Source organism: Syngnathus acus, chromosome 5 (genome assembly GCF_901709675.1).
Source record: "Syngnathus acus chromosome 5, fSynAcu1.2, whole genome shotgun sequence".
Taxonomy (NCBI): Eukaryota; Metazoa; Chordata; class Actinopteri; order Syngnathiformes; family Syngnathidae; genus Syngnathus; species Syngnathus acus.
In genome coordinates this window covers 347,456-367,286 of record NC_051091.1, presented here as the reverse complement: position 1 = coordinate 367,286, position 19,831 = coordinate 347,456, and the positions used below count along the sequence as shown (strand labels likewise).

At 44.3% G+C, this 19,831-nt stretch overlaps 1 protein-coding gene across 10 annotated transcripts in view; it reads left to right on the top strand.

The window, feature by feature from the left end:
- Window positions 1-19,831, top strand: part of cadpsa (Ca2+-dependent activator protein for secretion a) — a 56,982-nt gene that overhangs the window by 13,980 nt on the left and 23,171 nt on the right. For 2 of the 10 annotated variants that reach the window (XR_005097936.1, XM_037251198.1), the window contains exons 14-28: window positions 1,744-1,845; window positions 1,919-1,982; window positions 2,074-2,197; window positions 3,719-3,787; window positions 6,639-6,745; window positions 7,452-7,608; window positions 9,431-9,572; window positions 10,161-10,280; window positions 11,352-11,507; window positions 11,755-11,902; window positions 12,132-12,146; window positions 12,684-12,758; window positions 12,914-12,997; window positions 13,764-13,796; window positions 14,311-14,418. Coding sequence is in view for 9 of the 10 variants with exons in the window: in XM_037251198.1 (XP_037107093.1) it covers window positions 1,744-1,845; window positions 1,919-1,982; window positions 2,074-2,197; window positions 3,719-3,787; window positions 6,639-6,745; window positions 7,452-7,608; window positions 9,431-9,572; window positions 10,161-10,280; window positions 11,352-11,507; window positions 11,755-11,902; window positions 12,132-12,146; window positions 12,684-12,758; window positions 12,914-12,997; window positions 13,764-13,796; window positions 14,311-14,418 (1,504 nt within the window). In the remaining variant the exon portion in view is untranslated. Of the gene's footprint in view, window positions 1-1,743; window positions 1,846-1,918; window positions 1,983-2,073; window positions 2,198-3,718; window positions 3,788-4,376; window positions 4,410-6,638; window positions 6,746-7,451; window positions 7,609-9,430; window positions 9,573-10,160; window positions 10,281-11,351; window positions 11,508-11,754; window positions 11,903-12,131; window positions 12,147-12,683; window positions 12,759-12,913; window positions 12,998-13,763; window positions 13,797-14,310; window positions 14,419-19,831 lie in introns of all 10 variants that reach the window. The other 8 variants (XM_037251200.1, XM_037251201.1, XM_037251202.1 and 5 more) reach the window with 8 other exon arrangements.

The window sequence follows — 19,831 nt, the reverse complement described above, 5'->3', positions numbered from 1 at the left end:
AAAGTTGCATCATTCAATCTATTGTCAAAGCGGGTTTGAGCTCCTCGGAAATCTCCAGGAAGACTGTGGTGTTGATGAAAGAAGTTCACTGGACTGATTTTCAGAACTAATGTCATCGTGGTGCTCTTCCACGTGTACATGTGTATCAAACAATTGAGCCAAAAGAGTGACATCCACACACACATGGAGTGTTTGCTCCCGTCATGGCCTTGAGGCACGGACGGCCATGACAGGTTGACAGTTTGTCACTTGTGACGGCTGAACATCTCTGCTGCCAATGTTGTCGCGCATCCTATCCTCACACAGAGAAAACAAAAACATAGGCCACGCACCTCAACCGGATAACTGCCAAATCACCATCCTATCTTGATGCAGTAAGTTGCGATCCCTTTCTCGGTGTCACGACTTGACTCGCGTCCAGATTGGTGTCATGTCAATTTCAATAGACCATGAAAAGATACCGAATACATGACTGAAGGACACATCGGTTATTGATGTCGCTTGGAATGGAAGATGCCCAGATGTTCTTTGGGACGATTGCACAAACAGCAGCATTTTTGCATTTGTCTCTTCTTCAGATCATTTTCCAGGGTAGTGTTTGGAATGAATGAACGATGGATGACACGTGTCTCCAATACCTGGAAGGAATTTCTTGCTTGTTCTTTGTCACTGATGGCTCATTCACTTGTCTTCACTGAAGCTGTGAGCTCGCTCATCAGGTTATCCAAACACGAGGGAGCTGACAAAGAACAATGTGTTGCCGCTGCTACGACTGCAAGGGGGGGGGGGAGTCCGAATGAGTGCGAAATGTCCCTCTTTGAATTGCTGCAGTTTAATAGGGGCTATTTGCATTTTGACACCCCATCACGTTTGCCAGCCCCACCCATCTCAAAACACAATATGGACAATGGATTTAGACTTTGAACTACGTTGCTATCATTGCATTCAGCATTTTGATGTCTTGATTCCAAATGCATTCCGATTTCAAAGAAGCTACGTACCCTTCTTACTCCATATTGGTTGATTATCCAAGCAAATGCATTTTGGTCTTTGTAGTGCCAACCGCTTTACCAATTCAACATTTCTGGCTATGAGACGTCTTCTCAAATGTCCGTCTCCAGCTAGCAATGTCTCTTGAAAAGGATCAGGTAAAGGGGATGCCCCAATTAGCTAGCAATGATGCCAAGCAACCGGCACGCTTGTATCATATCAAACACCGACCGACCGCCGTGTCTTTGAGCAAGAGCCTCTCCTAAACAGTTGTCCACTGAAAGGACATGTCAAAAAAGAGGTGGGTGGGGGTCGGCAGGGGCTGATGGATAGAGGGTGTGTCATGTCTCCTGCTTCTCATCATACTGTCACAGCCACCAGTCCAGCGCCTCTGCTGTCACATGCACTCTGCTCACACTCCACCCGGACCCGACCGTGTCACATGGGATAAGCGCAGTGGAGATGCACATACTCACGGGGGTGCACACCTGCTTGACAGGCCCTGTGTGTGTGTGTGTGTGTGTATATATATATATATATATGTATATATCTCTTTTTTTTTTGTTGTATTATCGAAATGGAACTTCACATTCAAAATATGGCGCATATGTAAATACAAAATATGTAAGAAAAAAAAAGTTCGCAGCAATGGTTGTCATTTTGGTCGCACAGCCACAAACACGTCAGCGCTTTCCTCTATAACGTGTTAACAAATGATTCTTCTGTGAATGACATTCTTCTGTCATGTTCCAGACCGGATGGAATTGGTACTGTAACTGTGGAGGAAAAGGAGCGTTTTGAGGAGATTAAAGAAAGGCTTCGAGTGCTATTGGAGAACCAGATTACACATTTCAGGTAAAAAAAGAAATGCACATCTGAGCTAAGAGCAGCATGAATAAGCAAATGTTCCACTATATATGGCCAAAAGGTATTGCTTTCCGTTTGGACGACCAGAGGGTGCGTTGAAAGCAACTCTATCTTTGCTCGAAAGGGTGAGTCGTTTCCATTCCTTCCATTACTCACGATTATTTGATATCCATTGGTATGGGAAAATATGAAAGAGCCATTTTCTTTCCCTGTAAGGTTTTAATGAAAGATGTTGTCACCCCGGTTCCACAAGAAGAAGTGAAAGTTGTGATCCGTAAGTGTCTGGAGCAAGCGGCTCTGGTCAATTACCAGCGCCTGGCAGAGTACGCCAAAGTGGAAGGTAAGCTCTTCACACACTCCAATATTCGTAGTGCTTCGAATGAGGTCGGAAGCCAATTTTTGAAATTGTTTTTGTCTTTTTTCCATTTCAAGCTTATTGAATTCAATGAAGTGCTATTCTATGTAGCACTCCATATGGTTCTATATTTTTTTCCCCCCACAGCCATTATGTACTTTCTTTGAATATGACGCTCTCTTGGAACGTAGCCTTTCCTAATTGCAAATGAACAGTAAGTAAAAATGCATTCAATGGTCTCTGCTGGCTTCCACCATGCCGATGCCGCCTCGCCTCGCCTCGCCTCGCCTCACCTCGCCTGGCCTGGGCTTATTTTTCAGCTGAGTCCTACATTGGCTCTATTTGGTCATTCGAATGAGATGCTACCTTTGCCCTCTTTGCCTTTGCTCTCTGATGACCATACTCACCTGTCCCTCCCTTCTCCTCGTCTGCTAATACTCCTTGGTGTTTAGTGACAGGAAGTCCAATAAACAAATCATAATGACACCTCATGTTTGTGTTGGGCCAGGTTTTCTTTAAGAGACATCATAAGCACAATTAGAAAAAAACATCATGAACACATCAACTATTGCTCACAAAACATAAGAAATGTTGCCAAATTAACAAACATTCACCCCATTTTGTCTATTTAAGATGATGTCTGTAAAGAAACTACACCTGCCTTCCAAAGTCAATTATTAGCATCTCTCTTCCGATGATTGATTATGAAAAAAAAACCTCTCATACTACTGTTCTTCTTGACACCCGTGGGGAAAAAACCCAGACTTTTGTTGATCTCCTTCTGCTGGGTGGAACGAATGGTTAATCCAAGGCAGACTGCCCAATACATTTAGGAGCCTCCAGTTAACAAGAAACAATACAATTCCCGTTTAGATAACAAACGGTTGGATACAAGGTGTACCCTTTTGTTATTTAGAAATAATCTTATGCAGGACTGACAAAACGTTTTGTTTCCCATCCTTTGCTGATCATTTCCTGTGCCAGTCAATCAATCCATAGAATACAGCAGAAGCGCAAAGTGGGACAACAACAATCGGATGGATGGATGGATGGATGGATGGATGGATGGATGGATGGATGGATGGATGGATGGATGGATGGATGGATGAGAGAGAGAGAGAGAGAGAGAGAGAGAGAGAGAGAGAGAGAGAGAGAGAGAGAGAGAGAGAGAGAGAGAGAGAGAGAGAGAGAGAGAGAGAGAGAGAGAGAGAGAGAGGAGAGAGAGAGAGGAGAGAGAGAGAGAGAGAGAGAGAGAGAGAGAGAGAGAGAGAGAGAGAGAGAGAGAGAGAGAGAGAGATTTCAAAGTCTTTGACTATCAATTCCCTAAGATGAATTCTATTTCCTAAAAGGTCTTTAAAAGTGCACAACATTTGAATGATGATACACGTCCATAGGGTGCATACGTATTTGAGCCAGCACATTGCACAATATCAAGGGCCCTGAAAACGGCAATGGGCATCCTCTCTGACTCGGGCCTCTGGCGTGCCTCGGTATTTTTTTCTGTAGGGAAAAAGAGAGAGATGTATGAGCATCCCGTCTTCTGCTTGGCGTCTCAAGTGATGGATTTAACCATTCGTGAGTACCTCCCCAGCCTCATCCTCTTGGCTGCCTCCCTCCCTCCCTCCCTCCCACATGTTTCTCTTGCAACCGGCATGCAGTCTTGTTGTTTTGAACCTGCTTAAATGTTTTTTTCCTCCACCACAGTCTGAAATGTGTACTTGTCAATTTCTTGACAGCGTGCGTTCCCTCTGCCTTTGAGCTTGTTTTTTTTTTTCTTTTTTGTACTGCCCAAAAGCGCACTGTCTGTCTGCAACTTGAATGCATTTTTACTTTGCTTATGTCTATTGGCTTTCGTGTGTAAGGTCACGATACACTTGAGACAAAAACATACATAATGCCATCTGGAAGTAGTCTTGCTTAGCGTAACTAGGCCATTCAAGAAACTACAATCGTGTTGCAGCTGGAATGTATCTGCTAGTTTCACTTTAATAGGGGATGATGATTTTTTTGGGGGGGGGTAAGTGCTGCTCTGCTTTCTGTTGTTTTTATCTTGGCCAGTACAACTTTCTCATTTGACCAAATGAACATTACATTTCTCTCTTCTTCTCTGAATTGTTCCCTCTTCTATCTACCTCCTTTCCTTCTTTGTAACGTGTCTCAAAAGTGGACAAATGTCAGGGGGAAATGGATGAATCAGGTGATAATAAGTCTACTCTTACTTACTTACATGTTCTCGTAACCCTGAGCATAAATCATTTGCTGCAGTCGTAACCGTAGTCTTCAGTCAATGGAAATGACCCAAATGAAATGTATGAAATGTCATTTCTTGAAGTGGAGTCAACACACTTATAAGTCAAAAAAAATGGTCTCCAAAAAGTCAAACGTAGGAAGCAGGTGAGGGGAACTCGAAAGAACAACCAACGTACATACGTAGGTGGTCTCTCTAGCCTTCACGTTTCTCTGAGCCAGCTCACTGTGGATAGTGAGTGGAGTGACGTCAACAGCAAAGCGAGCTGTAGTGGGACTTGTGCCACAAGATTTGGCTATAGTATCATGCACAAAGACATGCACATTCAAGGTGGCAAATGTTTGACAAACGGTGGTCAGACCAGGGAATTGTTCCAAATTGCCTTGCTACAAGAAAAAAGACATTTTGCAAACATTTGTGACCTTGAACAAACACTGACAAACTGATATCATTTGCTACCTGTGCCCCTCAGTGGGGTAGGGACTTTAGATGAAAGGTTGTATCCAACGAAAAACGTCAAACAATCTGATTTTGCACATCTGAAGATTTGTCAAACTCTAAATCCATACAAGTCCAAGCATTCGAAGCCAAAGTGTGCGAGCAAATTGTGCGCTTCTGGCATCCTCCGGGAGGTCCACCCATTATGCGGGAGCTGTCAGCCATGTTTAAGTGACTTGAGCTCCTGCAGTCACACAACTATGAGCCACTTGTCTTTTCCACAACATCACTCAACCACTTACATGATCACATCATCTCAAACAAAAAAAGAAAGACAACACTGGGCGTTTTCCAAAAGTATTCCTTTCCTGTGGTGGTGGTGGTGGTGGTGGTGGTGGTGATAGCGTGTACGTACTGCAGAACGTGGAATAAAGGAGACAAAATAATCCTCTTTTACTATTCTACATAGTAAGTGCATGGAAAATAGGACGAACTGAAGATGTGTTTATGATTTCTAATCTAGAAGAAGATTTGATTTGATCTGTATGTGTCCACGCCATCTTGAGATCTGATTCTGATAGGATGCTAGTATCTATCTATATATTGTAATGTGCTAACGTTTACGCTTTGACTACAAGATTTGTTTTGTGCTCATTCAATAATAGGAAATGGCCCAAAGGCAAGTACCGAATCTAATATTTCCAGCTCTGAATCCAGGCCATCCAATACAACCCCATCGTCACGACTCGATTGGAAATGATAATGCACGAGCCAATGGTCCAAAAATGGAGAATGCCCAATAATGCTTCCTTATGCAATGATGGTCCAAAATACATTGGAGTGCAATATCATGCTTATAGCATGGCCTTGAAAACCCAAATCAAGACACATTTTCCAAAAGAATTTGGCATGCATCAAGCAATTTGAAATCGAGAAATCAATCAATAAATCAATACTGGCTGGCCATGGTATAATTCCATTCCACTCACTGTACATATACGTACGTATGTACATGAGAGCGATGCATCCCACCCATCGGGGCAGTGTCAAACTAGTCGGAAGAATATTTTCAACATATCTTACACAGTGGGGCAATTTTGCTTGATGGTATGGTTCTGATTTTAGGTGCCTGCCAAGGCTGGCTATGAAAAGCCCACTTGTAAATATGGAACAGATGCACAGACAATCTCACTACATTACTGCATGATGAGTGTTGAATGTTTGCATCCCATATTTTCTCTTGATGTTGCCCTCAATCTTCTGCCACACTGAGAGAGACGTGTGACACCTTACTTAAGACATACCTCCAGTTGGGACTCAAATAATGTGACCGTCTCGTAAGCTTTCGTTTTATACTTGTAACTGTCTTTTACCGTTTGAATGATCGGAAGAAAAAAGAAAAAAGCCAGCCGGCCGGCCGGCCAGCCAGCCGGCCAGCCAGGCCTAACTGAAGCATGCTGATGTTCTATCATAAGATATATCAGAAGTCAATCAAATACCTATCTATGTTCATTCGACTGATGCTGTTCTCCGGACGATGAAAAATATACAGTAGGCCGGCTAACGTGCACGCTCTTTATATCGAATCTAAAGATGATCTATCGATTGATTGATTGATTGATTGATCTGAAGATGTGTTTGCTACCTGTGCATCGGTTGCATGCTTTTAAGCCGTATATAAGCTTTTGTTAAAGAACCTTTCAGATGAGAGTCTAAAATGGGACCTTTGTGCAACAACAGAGAATGTTGGCCGACTAGTCACTCCTGCCAAAAAACTGGAGGACACCATTCGCTTGGCTGAGCTCGTAATCGAGGTGCTGCAGCAGAATGAGGAGCATCATGCTGAGGTCAGTGTCAATGTGTATGCGTGACCTCTCATTTCCATCTAAGCACATGGCATCTTCATGATTTCAATTCACAAATGTCGCAATTCTCAAGTGAGGTTGACGACGTGAACTGAAACAAGTTCAGACCGAGTTGCACCAAAAAAACAACAACAACAACAACAACAACAAAACTTGGTGCGTGCGTCCCACCACCTTCCAAGCTTATGGATGGATACAGTGTTGATACTTGATGTGAACGAGCAAACATTTCAGCTCCTCTTGGGTGTTATTAAAGGACTAACGAGGGGGTGCACATGAAGGAAAACCAATGTTATGGTCGTGCTTGAGAGGAGCCGTCCCCTCAATGGTGCCTCCGCTCCCATCATTCCACGGGGATTTAAGAGTGCGGCGCGGCTGGATTTTTTTTTTCCTCCACATGATTTCATCAAGGAGCTGTGACTAAGTGTTTAAGTAGCTCCCGTACGATGTCTATCAAGGAGCTGCTGTTTCCTCTGTGGGCCAAGCCAAAGGGGAAGCCTGTGATTATCCGTGTCCATGCACACTTGATATCAAAACATTCACACAATGCCAATTAGCACGTGTCTCCTAGTTCACAGGTCCACGATTCAAATCCAGTGAGGGTAAGCGCTTCAGATCATGGAGAAATATAGTAAATGTCTTTTTCTTCCCCTTGTACTCATCCTCATCGTTACGATTGTATCCGAAGGCCTTTGCGTGGTGGTCAGACCTGATGGTGGAGCACGCCGAGACCTTCCTGTGTCTCTACTCGACTGACATGGACGCAGCTCTTGAGGTGCAGCCGCCTGACAGCTGGGACAGTTTCCCCCTCTTCCAACTACTCAACGACTTCCTGAGGATGGACTGTGAGTAGGGGCAGGGGAAAAGAGATGACTTCTCAACAATATTGCACTGGATTCAATACGCGTGATGGGGGAGGGGGAAAAAAAACAAAAAGAAAAGAAGCGACACGTTACAATTGATACACATTTCAAAGGTGATCCCCTTGTTTATAAAACGGTGACTGTTTTCATGTCGGGCTCTCATTTGTTGGAAATTTCAATGTCAATAATACATTTGCCGTATCTACTTTGTGGATTTTATAAGACTAAAAGAACTCATGTAAAGGATCAATTGGGTATTCATCCAAAGGTGTGTTTGACTGAAGATAATGGTCACATCTCGTGTTGGGTTGCTGCAGGCTTGCAATCTCTCTCTCTCTCTCTCTAATGAACTGCATTCTTGCTTGAGGGAGCATCACGGCGCTGTCCGCGGTCCTGAAAAGGATACGCTTCGCTCTTCACAATTGCGACTCAATCAGTTGGGTGCTAATTGTCCCTGGGGAACGTGTCCTTCTTTCTTCTACTCGACCGGGAGTCAAGGAGAAGTCAGATCGTAATCCGCTCATTTGTTGTCACCAAGATCATTACGAATCTGCTCATTTGTTTGCTGCGCCTCAAAAAAAAAAAAGCATTCGGTTTCAAATTGAGAACACAATGCATTTGCACGGGCCCACGTTGTGAGACGGAAAATGGCAAATATACAGGTGAACATAGCAAACAATTACTCTAAGAGCCGTTACACGTCGTTAAAAAAAAGCCTTGCAATGCATTTCTTTCCACACAGTCACTTCTATAATTGTAGCAAAAAATAGACTGACCCTGACAACACGATAGATCAGCAATTACTCTGAAAATTGTGCGTTGATGTTACAGACAGCAAAGGATCCCTCAAAGATACAATCCAAGCTCCTCAATATGTAGACATCTTTTCCACAGAAGGTCATCTGATAGGGTGGGCGCCCGTGAGCAACGCCACTTACATATGTAGCAGTAAATAGCCTTAGTAGCAGACGGGCGCCCAAATCGGCTGGCCGTCGGAGGAGTTAATGAGGACCAAAGCAGGAGCGTTTGGGTGGCGGCGAGCCCTGCAAACACACTCCTGGACAACAACACGTCCAAGTGGACAACCGCCGCTCAAGTGGCTAATTGGGAAAGCGCCACTCACGAAACACAACAAACATTGCACCTACTGTGGAGCCCTGACCTTGACTCCCATGCCAACACACACAAACGCATACGTGCTCAGAGGGGGAGAGAAAACCAACAAAGAGAGAGAGAGAGAGAGAGAGAGAGAGAGAGAGAGAGCGAGCGAGCACGCTGCATGGAGCCAGCCGTGAGCCATCGCTTTAGCACACACTGGCCTCCATTTTGTCTCCTGCGGTCTTTGTCACTGTTGCCTTTTTACCAGTTGGAAGCAGGCACAGGCAGAGGCACAGGCAGAGGCACAGGCAAGGGGAAGTGTGTGGATGTGAGTGAGTGAGTGAGTGAGTGAGTGAGTGAGTGAGTGAGTGAGTGAGTGAGTGAGTGAGTGAGTGAGTGAGTGAGTGAGTGAGTGAGTGAGTGAGTGAGTGAGTGAGTGAGTGAGTGAGTGAGTGAGTGAGTGAGTGAGTGAGTGAGTGAGTGAGTGAGTGATTAGAAATATCCTGACAACTCAAAGCCGCTCGACTGCTGCCCGTGCCGTCGGTGGAAAAAAAAAGTTGGAGTCGCATCACCGAGCAAAAAAGTACAAATCACGTATACCAAGTTCCTCTGATGTCTTTTTGCTTTAACGATTTACAATATGCCCCCAAATTGTTCATGATTATATTGTACACTCCAAAATGAAGGGTCATTTTTCTCTTACCAGATAACCTTTGCAATGGAAGGTTTCACAAACACCTGCAAGACCTTTATGCCCCCCTGGTGGTGCGCTACGTGGACCTGATGGAGTCCTCCATTGCTCAGTCCATTCACAGAGGCTTTGAAAGGGAGTCTTGGGAACCTGTCAAGTAAGTCAACCTTATTGACCTTTGCCATTTCTATAGCCCCCAATCGTTTTTTCCATTTACAGACTACCAGTGCAACATCATCATCATAATAAAAACAAACCAAAAATAATCATACAAATAATCATAAAGAAGATATGAAAAGATATGCACACAGACAGACAGAAACCATGACAACAGACACATAGCGGAACGGCTGAGGACGAGACGTGACATCAACAAGGAAAAGTCCAAATTAAGCTTGTTTTACATAACAATATATTTGACAGTTTTTGGTGTCAAACCAAATATGATTAGGTTTTTAATTCATTCTAATATTTCTCTTCATATGTATTGAAGTTTTTGGAGGTATGGGTGTCCAAACTATGGCCTGGGAGCCATTTGTGACCCACAAAAAAAAGTTTGGCGGCATAGGTTAAAAATACCATTTGTGTTGCCAATGCTCGCCAGAGTGGATGTGAAAGTTGTGAGGAGAAGAAGAAGGTACTAGGATTGGAAACATTCATTTGGAACTGAATCGTTTAACTGTGTATTGTGTGTCTGTAGCTTTTTGTCCTCTTTGTTTTTCTTTGATTGTGTTTTTCTCTGCAGGAGCATAGCTTGCACTCTGCCAAATGTCAATCTTCCAATGTCCAAAGTAGCAAATCTAACAGTGGCACAAATGCCCAGCTTTTCTCCACCCAACTGGATGACTTCAAATGATGACTGCGAGTGTGTACCGCTTGCGTACCTCCCGTAGGCACAGACATGCGTGCGTCTTTGGCATAAATGTGGCATCTACATTGGTCCGGCACGAGGCGGACTTTATTGAATTGAGGGAAAGGGGAGAGCTGGACTTGTGGATTGAATGGGGGGGGGGGGGGCAGGCCTCGTGGTTGACGGCCGCGTGGGACTGCTCAACGTCCACCAAGTGACTGACTGACAATGATTGCTGAGTTCTCGGGGTTTAAATAGCGCCTACTAACGAGCAGAGACAAGTGCAGGTGATGACTTGATTGCGTGGGCGCGGCGGCCACAAACACTTGACGTCAACGAGAGCGGCCGCTTGGGTGGCAGGCAGGCAGGCAGGCAGGCAGGCAGGCAGCCACGCAGGCAGGCAGGCAGGCAGCCACGCAGGCAGGATTTCTGTTGTAGTAATTAGCAATGTGCTGTATATGTGTTTGTTTTTGAGTTAATCGTGAAAAAAACGGCCCAGAAAAGATTCCAGGATTTCTGTTGTAGTAATTAGCAATGTGCCGTATATGCGCAAATATTGGTGGAGGGGTTTCGACACTATTTAAAGCCGCATTTATGCCTTGTGGCGTTGAGCATGTGGTTACTTCCCATGACCTTCCCGGCAATTCCACCCTATGTTGTTGTTGTTATGTGTGCTGTGTGCCGTGGTTGTTATTTGGAGCAGCTGGAGTGTTTTGTTGTCTCTTGTAAATTGTCTTTAGGTTGTGTGACCGTGGTAAAGAGCTCCTGCTCTTTATTGCCACCCTGCAGCTGGTTGTTCCTTTTTTCCCCCCAATGACAAACTCAGTGCTCCCACATGTCTTAAGTACGCGCATATTTGAAGAGTTCATATTCTATCAGAGATAAAGAGCAAATGCTCATGTGATTCCTTTCAGTGTGTATTTACTTATTCATTATTTTTTGTTGATTATTATTTGATGTTTTCTATTGATGAAATGGATTTGGAGGAATACGTGGGTGTCCTGAATTTGATCATCTCAGGTGTTCATTGGGATAAATGTCAAGTGTGAAACCTAAAAGCAGATTCCTTCCCTCTCGCGCTCGAAGCAATGGCTCAGGAACGTCAGAGGATCTCTTTTGGAAGTTGGATGCTCTGCAGACCTTCATCCGAGATCTCCATTGGCCAGAGGAAGAGTTTGGCAAACACCTGGAAACCAGACTGAAACTCATGTCCAGTGATATGATTGAATCCTGCATAAAAAGGTATGAAGTCAAATATAATAACCCGGATGCAAGCAAATACATTTGGGAACCTATGAATAAAAACTGCGTAGTCACAGTACAGTAGCGACCAAAAAAAAAATGGTTTCCATACACGCACACGCACACGCACACACACACACACACACACACACACACACACACGCTATATCGAAAAAAGTGTGGGTTTGTATTATTTCTGAAAAATCCCTATTGAGGAGGCCTTGAATGCGTCTGGTCTTTTCCAAAGAACGCGCGCAGCGTTCGAGGCCAAGCTTCAGAGGAGCAGCCGGGCCACAGACTTCCGAGTGCCACAGTCAATCTGCACCATGTTTAATGTCATGGTGGATGCCAAGGCCCAGTCTGCCAAGCTGTGTGCTATGGATCTGGATCAAGAGGTAGGTAGCCATGGCACCAGCAAAAAATGATTGTTACAGCATCAAATGTTTTGTCTGTCAGGCAAATCTTTTTGGATTGTTTCAATTCTGACATTTGTGACATTGTCAAAAGTGTCTTTTGTTCATTTTCTCTGTCATATTTGTGGCATTTCTTCATGATGAACATAACTTCACATGTGCAATGTCACCTCTCAGCTGCTTTTTTCCCCCCCTCTTTGTCTCGTGAAAGTTTCTTCGAGACTGGGTAAGTGTGGCCACAAATGAAATTGTAATCACACCCTCCTTTTCCCAATTGTATAATTAGTCGTCAGTCTGTCTTCCTCCACTTTAATTGTTTGCCTTTCGTTAGCATATGTGTGGATAATATTGAATATACATGGGGTAGTAGTGCGAGATCTCATGTTTCGCAGAATCTTGACAACCATTCCCATGACTAACAATGAATTCATTATTGCTCAGTCCTTCGCTTTTCTGTCGGTGCAAACAAAGGGCTGCCTGGGAGTTTCCATGACAGCAGTGAAAAGCTCCTTTGCCAGCCAAACAGAGAGGAACATACGCAAATGTAGATTAGATCAATGTTGTTCATTCAAATCATTCCAATAAACGCTCCTATTAAGTATTGTGTCAGCAGTTTGACAAGTGGAGTCATGCTCTCGCTCTTGTTTTTGTGTGTGTGTGTGTGTGTGTGTGTGTGTGTGTGTGTGTGTGTGTGTGTGTGTGTGTGTGTGTGTGTGTGTGTGTGTGTGTGTGTGTGTGTGTGTGTGTGTGTGTGTGTGTGAAGAGACAATACCATTCCCAAATTGACAATCTGATTGAGGAAACGGTGAAGGAGATGATAACCCTGCTGGTAGCAAAGGTAAAGTACCAATGGTACAACAGCTCAAGTTTGACTGTTACTGATGATATCTTTTTTCTTTCTTTCTTTCTTTCTTTCTTTCTTTCTTTCTTTCTTTCTTTCTTTCTTTCTTTCTTTCTTTCTTTCTTTCTTTCTTTCTTTCTTTCTTTCTTCAGTTTGTGGTTATCCTGGAAAGTGTCTTGGCAAAACTCTCCAGATATGATGAAGGAACGCTCTTCTCTTCTTTCCTGTCTTTCACAGTAAGTTGCTTTTGTCACGACTCGTCCCCGATCACGTCCGTGGTTTCTGTCCGTGTGTCTGTGTGCTCGCCCCTCCCCTCCTGTGTGCTCGCCCCTCCCCTCCTGTGTGCTCGCCCCTCCCCTCCTGTGTGCCCATGATTAGTGTGATCATTCTCACCTGCCTCTTGTTGCCTGTCTTGTATTTGAGTCCTGTCTGTGTGGCACTCCCTGTCGGATCATTGTTTGTTGTTGTTGTTACTGTCGTGATGTCTTTTTGGTTCCTGTTGTCTTACGGTCTTGCTGTCATCATGTCCTGCTGTCTTCTTGTTTCGCGTCCCGGTCAGTCACTCAAGTTAGTGTTTTGTTAAGTCGTGTCAGTTTGTCTTTTGAGTTCTCCAATAAACCAGGCTGGTCCAAGCTGCACTTGGTCGCCCTGCTCCATTTCCCCTCAGTTTGTGACAGCTTTGACTGGCAAAATGAGACAATTCTACATTCTTCTGGTCAAATTGTCACACATAGTGATTTGATATCATCGTTGAAATGTCAATGCAACAAAGTAGCTTTCTAGCATGGTCATTATAAATAAATACAAAATAATCATCTGTAGGCTCTTTCAAAAATGTTTACAATCATTTGCAATCCTATTCAGCATTTTTCCTCATTCCTTTTAACCTTAGCTACGTATGAAACATAAAAAATGTCTCCCTCCAGCCAACATCTTAAGATTTTTTGGGATATTAAGGTTAACATCTGACTGTCATCTATATCTCTCTCCTTTTATGACAAGGTGAAAGCTGCCTCCAAATATGTGGACGTACCCGTAAGTACCCGTAGCCTGACACTGACAGCCTCGTGTGTGTGTGTGTGTGTGCGTGCGTGCGTGCGTGTGTGTGTGTGTGTGTGTGTGTCTGTGTGTGTGTCTGAGCCGTATCAGCTGCCAACACGTCGGCCGTTGCGACATGACAAATTTCAAATGAATGCCTTGTGCTGGCAGAGGTGGCAATTCCCAGTCCAGCATGCTAATTGCGTTGTTAAAATACAAATCACAAAACACCATAGCAAAGGTGCTAATGGAGTTGAAAAACAATGGCATTTGTGATGGATTTTTTTGTCCCCGCATGATGGCTAGTTTCAAAGAAAACGACATTGATGAAAAGAAGCCAAAAGATTTGAAATATGTTTTTGGAAAGAGTGTGAAAGAAAATCTTTGAGAGATTCAAATAGCGAGTCCGTATGAAAAAAAGAAAAGCATCACATTGTACGTTGACTCGAGTATCAAAGCATTGCAGCTTTGTTTTCAGCTCGTATGACATACTGTACTTTACATGTTTTAGAAGCCAGGAATGGACGTGGCTGACGGTTATGTGACCTTTGTTCGACACTCCCAGGACATGCTGCGGGAGAAAGTCAATGAGGAAGTGTACATTGAAAGATTGTTTGATGTAAGTAAACCATTTTCCATTCACGACTTAACTCCCAACAAAGCGCTACAGAAAATGGATGGGATTTTACAAAGCTGACTGTTCTAACGCTTGCTGGTAAAGCACTCGTGCTTTAATCAACTTGCAACTCGGCGGCCGCATGACACTGTTGCCTCTAAATACATAAGCTGGTTTCAAGAAACACCAAAACAGTGTCTCCAAATGGAGGGAGGGAGGGAGGGAGGGAGGATTGCTCCCTCCCTCCCTCCCTAAATGTATCGAAATAATCCCTGCAGCTGGATGACTTGTGCCTAATCTGTGGGCCTTTTCTCTGAGTCCAACAATTCTTTGACAGGATCACACAAACATGTTTACTGCATGCAGCAAAGATCCCAATGGTGTCATTGTTCAACTTAACTGCAGTGTCTCCCTGGAGTGCAGGTGATCAGAGCTCAGACAGAGCAGGCATATTTATGTCTCTTTTCTGATTGCTTCATCGCCGTTATCTTCCGGATAGATGTCTCCGTTTGCATGTACCTTATCCTTCAGGTACATTGCGTCTCCTATCCTCTTCCATGCGACAGAGGTCTCGCTCCGGTGCTGCTCGTTGGCCATTCTTGACCCGATGGGATCTCTTTTTCCTCCACGGGAGGTTTTGTGTCAGAAGTGGTCTGAGTGCGACTCGTCTTTGTTGTCAGGCTGTATTAGTTGTGCCCGCGGCGGCGGCGGCGGCGGCGTCACAAAGGCCGACCGAGGTGTCTCTGGCTGCTCTGTTGTGCTTTTCTTGTCACTCTATTCTTGTTTTTATTCCAGGCTCTTAAAACAAAGCTTGCTGGGTCCATTTCTCAGAGTTGTTTTTCATTCAGGAGAACAAATCAAGTTTAGCGGATGTACGTATGCATTTGTCATCAGGTGAGGCATAAACCACTCCCAATGAGTGGAGGCTTTTGATGTTTTATTTTTTGCAAGAGTGACTTTGGTGACTTTGCACACAAATCTTTTCAAAATAGCTATTGCGTTATAGTCATATTTATTTGGATACAACAAATCCACCATTTTATCCTATTGTCATCAGCATACCTTATGAGTGGTGTTATTATTGAAAGAAAGAAAGAAAGAAAGAAAGAAAGAAAGAAAGAAAGAAAGAAAGAAAGAATACATTTGTCAGCATGGTCCACTTTTCAAATAACTATCTATCATGCATTTTATTGACCAGAGAGAGTCTGCACACCGTATTGACTTTTTCCCAATCTGGAAGAATGGTGTTTTTGTCATCTGGCATGTTTTGAACTGTCATCTGACAAGATTATGGACAAGAGACTAGAATTTGACTAGAGCGCTTGTCAACGACCACAGTCTCTCTGATTAATTGTAAAAAAGATCCCATTTGAAGTTACTACGTCAACACATCACGTCGAAAACAACCAAACGTGTAATACATAGCAACAGAACTTGGGTTCTTGCTCCAACTGTAGCTTGCGATGCAATTGAGTTAGTCGCCTGGGACGGACGGCTTCATGAAACATTTGGCTGAGATTTCCTCCTGACAAAAAAAAAAGATAAAATTGTATGTTCTTTTAATTGAGATTACGCCATGTGTTTGACCTTGTAATGCCAGTAAGAAGATTATTGAACTATGGCCTCTTAATTTCAGAATATATGTCACCACTAACTATTTCATATAGATGGGGACAGTAGACGGCGGGCCCATATGTGATCTAATACGCATACATTTAAATAACCAAAGATGTCTTAAGAAACTCAACATAATCTGAGATTAATTTTGTTAACAAGTGCAAACACATATAATCTGTCACCGACTAGAGGTTATTTTTATTTGAACAAAATATGGGTAACTGATACTTGGCCCATTTCTCTGCAGCAATAATTTTGTTTTGTTTTTGTTTCTGTTCAAAGCAATCCAATCATGAGCGTGTTATCATTACATGGCTCTGGTGAAAGTCCACTGAAAGGCAGGTGCGGCGGCGTCATGAATGCATTTGAATTGTTAATCCTTTTGCAGAAACGCACCTTTCGGATTTGACTTTCCAACGTTTGGCTGCATCGCGTTATGCTTGCAAAAATTGCAGTACGACCAAATTTTCAATTCACAGAAAAGCCCATTTTTATATGGAGTATACTTTAAGATTTGTATTTTTATTCCATTTCTTTTGAAAGCAACCTGTTGGTGCATATTTTATCACGCCAGCCATGTAAAATTGGCAGTCATGCTATATGAAGAGCCATTGACATTCTAGAAATGTGAATGTCTGCGGGAAAGGATGAAAATACAGTACTTGTCAAATGATGCTATTTGACTCAATTGCTACATTTGAGTATTTCCTATCCAATATCTTCTAAATTGTTCACAAAAATACAAGGCAACATTTTACAACTATTAATGTCATTACAAAATAATGAGACCAGATGTGATAGTGTTGCGCTTGTTGGCTGGACCAGAAAGTAGTCATCACTTTTGGACCTTCAAATTGGATAAGATGCTTCTTTATTTGTCACACACTAATTCCTTATTTGCTTCTATTTATTGTAAGTTGGCCCACTTCAAAACAAGAATCAGCCCTGCGTGTTTGTTTGTGTGTTCAAATAATCATACCAAAGAAATCATCATCCTAATATGGTCTTTTTGCCCCTCCTCTCCTTGCCTTGTTTGTGTGTTTAGAAGAATATAGAAAAAATCATTTGGTCTTTTTGCCCCCTCCCTCCCACCTCTACTTGAAAGAGGGGGCCTGGATTAAAACAGATGTGTTTACTGGATACTGGAGAGGCGATTTAACACAAGACAGCCAGGGATCATTGATTAAAAAAGACAGCATGTCTTTCGTTTGAGCCAAATCCAGAGCGCCACTGATACGCCGCCACATTTTCCTGCCACATGCCATTTCCACCCGCCGCCAATGCCGCGGCCGAGTAACGTGGCAGCCAGGTTCGGGGCGAGAGGGGAAATGAGGTTAAGGAAGAGGAGGGCTGAGCAGCTGCCGCCAATGCCAGTGCCGCCAGTGCCGCCAGTGCCGCCAATGCCGCCGCGGCGATACCAGTTGAGCGTCTTAAAGCCACTCCTCCCTCCCCCCCTTCCTCACCCATGGTTTGAGTTGCAGATACAGGGATTACACAGGTCAATTATATACGTAATCTGCCCGCAGGGGATTAGAGGAACGGCTCATTGATTGATTTGAAGTATTTCCGTTGACCTTGGATGGTTATCGGCTTGGCAAGCGTGGCAAAATTGCACTTCTGTGTAACCGACTTTAAAGCGCTTGCTTTTTTAATCGCAGCCGCTCCTCCCTTCCCGTCCCGTCTCAGCAACTGCTGAATGGCTGAGGCCAGGGGTCAGATTGAACCACAGATTGAAGGATTTGGGATTGTTGTCGTTGCCACCACTCTATTTTGCTCACAGCGGGGTGACGGGAGCCTGATGTTTGTGTGTGTGCGTGCGTGCGTGCGTGCGTGCGTGCGTGCGTGCGTGCGTGCGTGCGTGCGTGCGTGCGTGCGTGCGTGCGTGCGGCGCTCAATGGTCACGGCTGAAACAAATTCCGACAAACAAGTGGGCGATGAAGCTGCCGTCATACCACTTGACGGTCCGGGATGTTCCGCTTGTCCTCCTAGCTCGGGTCAACGACGGTCAGGCCCGCAGCCGCGCCAAGTGAACAATTTAATCAACGCTGAGCTGGACAAGCATACAAACTTAAGTCCCTCGCTCAAGTGCTACAAAACCTTCCATGGCCACTTTATTGACATTATTTTGACACACTTATGAATCTTAGAGAAATGTGCATTTTGAGTGCGTTAATGAGTGTCTCTCTCTCTCTATCTCTATCTCTCTCTCTCTCTATCTGTCGGGCTGTCGGGCTCGGATTCTCTTTCAGATGCTGTTGCTTCGGGATCAATGGAGGGGACCGGCTAATGCGTGCAGGCGTTTTTGGGTTCATCGTGATGATGTAAAGAGGCCCCAACTGTGTGGGGAGAGCTGTAGCGGGACGGGGCAGTGATAGCTGGAATTGGTAGGGGGAGTAGCAGAGCTGCTTGGGAACTGAGATGAGACTCCAGAGTGAGGAGAAGGGAGCTAGGTCTTTTGGACCTTCTGATGTGACTGCCTTGGGCTCATGAAAAAAAATCTTTGCTTGCCCCAGAACATGTTGAAGTTATCAAGAAGTTCTAAAGTCAGGCGTGGAAGGAGAGAAATGATCAATCCATGAGGACAGCTAATTAATGAAGCTGTTTAGGATAACAGGAGTGGAGATAGTGGACACATGCTTTTCTAATTGTCACTGGGACTCATGTGCACAGCCAGCCAACATAAAGCCATTCATGATGTTATTCAAACCAAATATTTCATGTTGAAATATTTCAATACAAATGTCCTTTTTTGGAGATTTCAAGATTGCGTCGTCCTTCCGACGAAAGGTGACGGAAAAGAGCGAATCCTATGCTTGAGCAAAGCTAACAAAAAGCCTGCCTGCCTGCCTGCCTGCCTGCAGACAACATGGCGAAAGAAAAAGATTTGCGGGATGGTTTGGAATGACCGCGTGTGACAAAAAAGGTTTTGCTTCTGTTTAATGAAGTCTGTAAGCAGCTTAGAGTCCTAATAATTACAAACAGGGCGCATCGTTGTTTTCTTGGGGGGCATCTCGACGTGGCTGAGAGGAAAGCACCCAAAGTTTCACGGAGGGATCAGGCCCCGCCCCGCCCCGCCCGCCGGTTTATCGAGGTGAATCGATCGAGGGCCCGCAGGTTATCTCTGGGGTCTCTGCGGCCCCTTTTCCATTCAGGGCCTTGTTAAAAAGGGTGCTACGGTGGCATTTGTTTGATTAACTTGGCTGACAAAAGTGACAGCTGCTCACAGGCGTATGTGGATGAGTGGCCCAGCGCCGCTCCCTCTTTGTACATCTGTCAGAGTCGGAGCAGGGCGAGCGGGGTGAAAAGAGACAAATTGGAGGCAAAAAGAAGGCCATTCACCTTCAGCAGACCCCCTCTGGCACTCCGCCCCTCTTTCCCATTCAGGTGCTCGGCGGGACCCTCAAGTGCTTGCTGGCTTATTCCATTTTCACTCCCTCTATAGAGTTCCCTGAGCCCACAAGTGTTTTAGCCCTCTCTTTTCCCTTCCCCTAAGCGGCTCTTTGTGAGGAGAACGGCTTACTTTTCTCAGGGCCCGGAGCTGGCGGCTTTTTTTTTTTTGGGATTGTCGACCGCAGAGCTTTTATGTCGCTTATTGTGTGTTTACTCAATGACTGGTCGCTGAGTATAATTCCGACTGTAGTTTCTCACAACATGGCCCACGAACGCCATCCGACCACAATCTATGTGTTCTAAACAACTGTGTTTATTTATTCCCCCCCCTTTGCTTGGTGTTTGTTTTTTTTCAGTCCATCAAGCTAATGCACAAAGCCACTGTTCCGATTTTTGGATGATAACTATT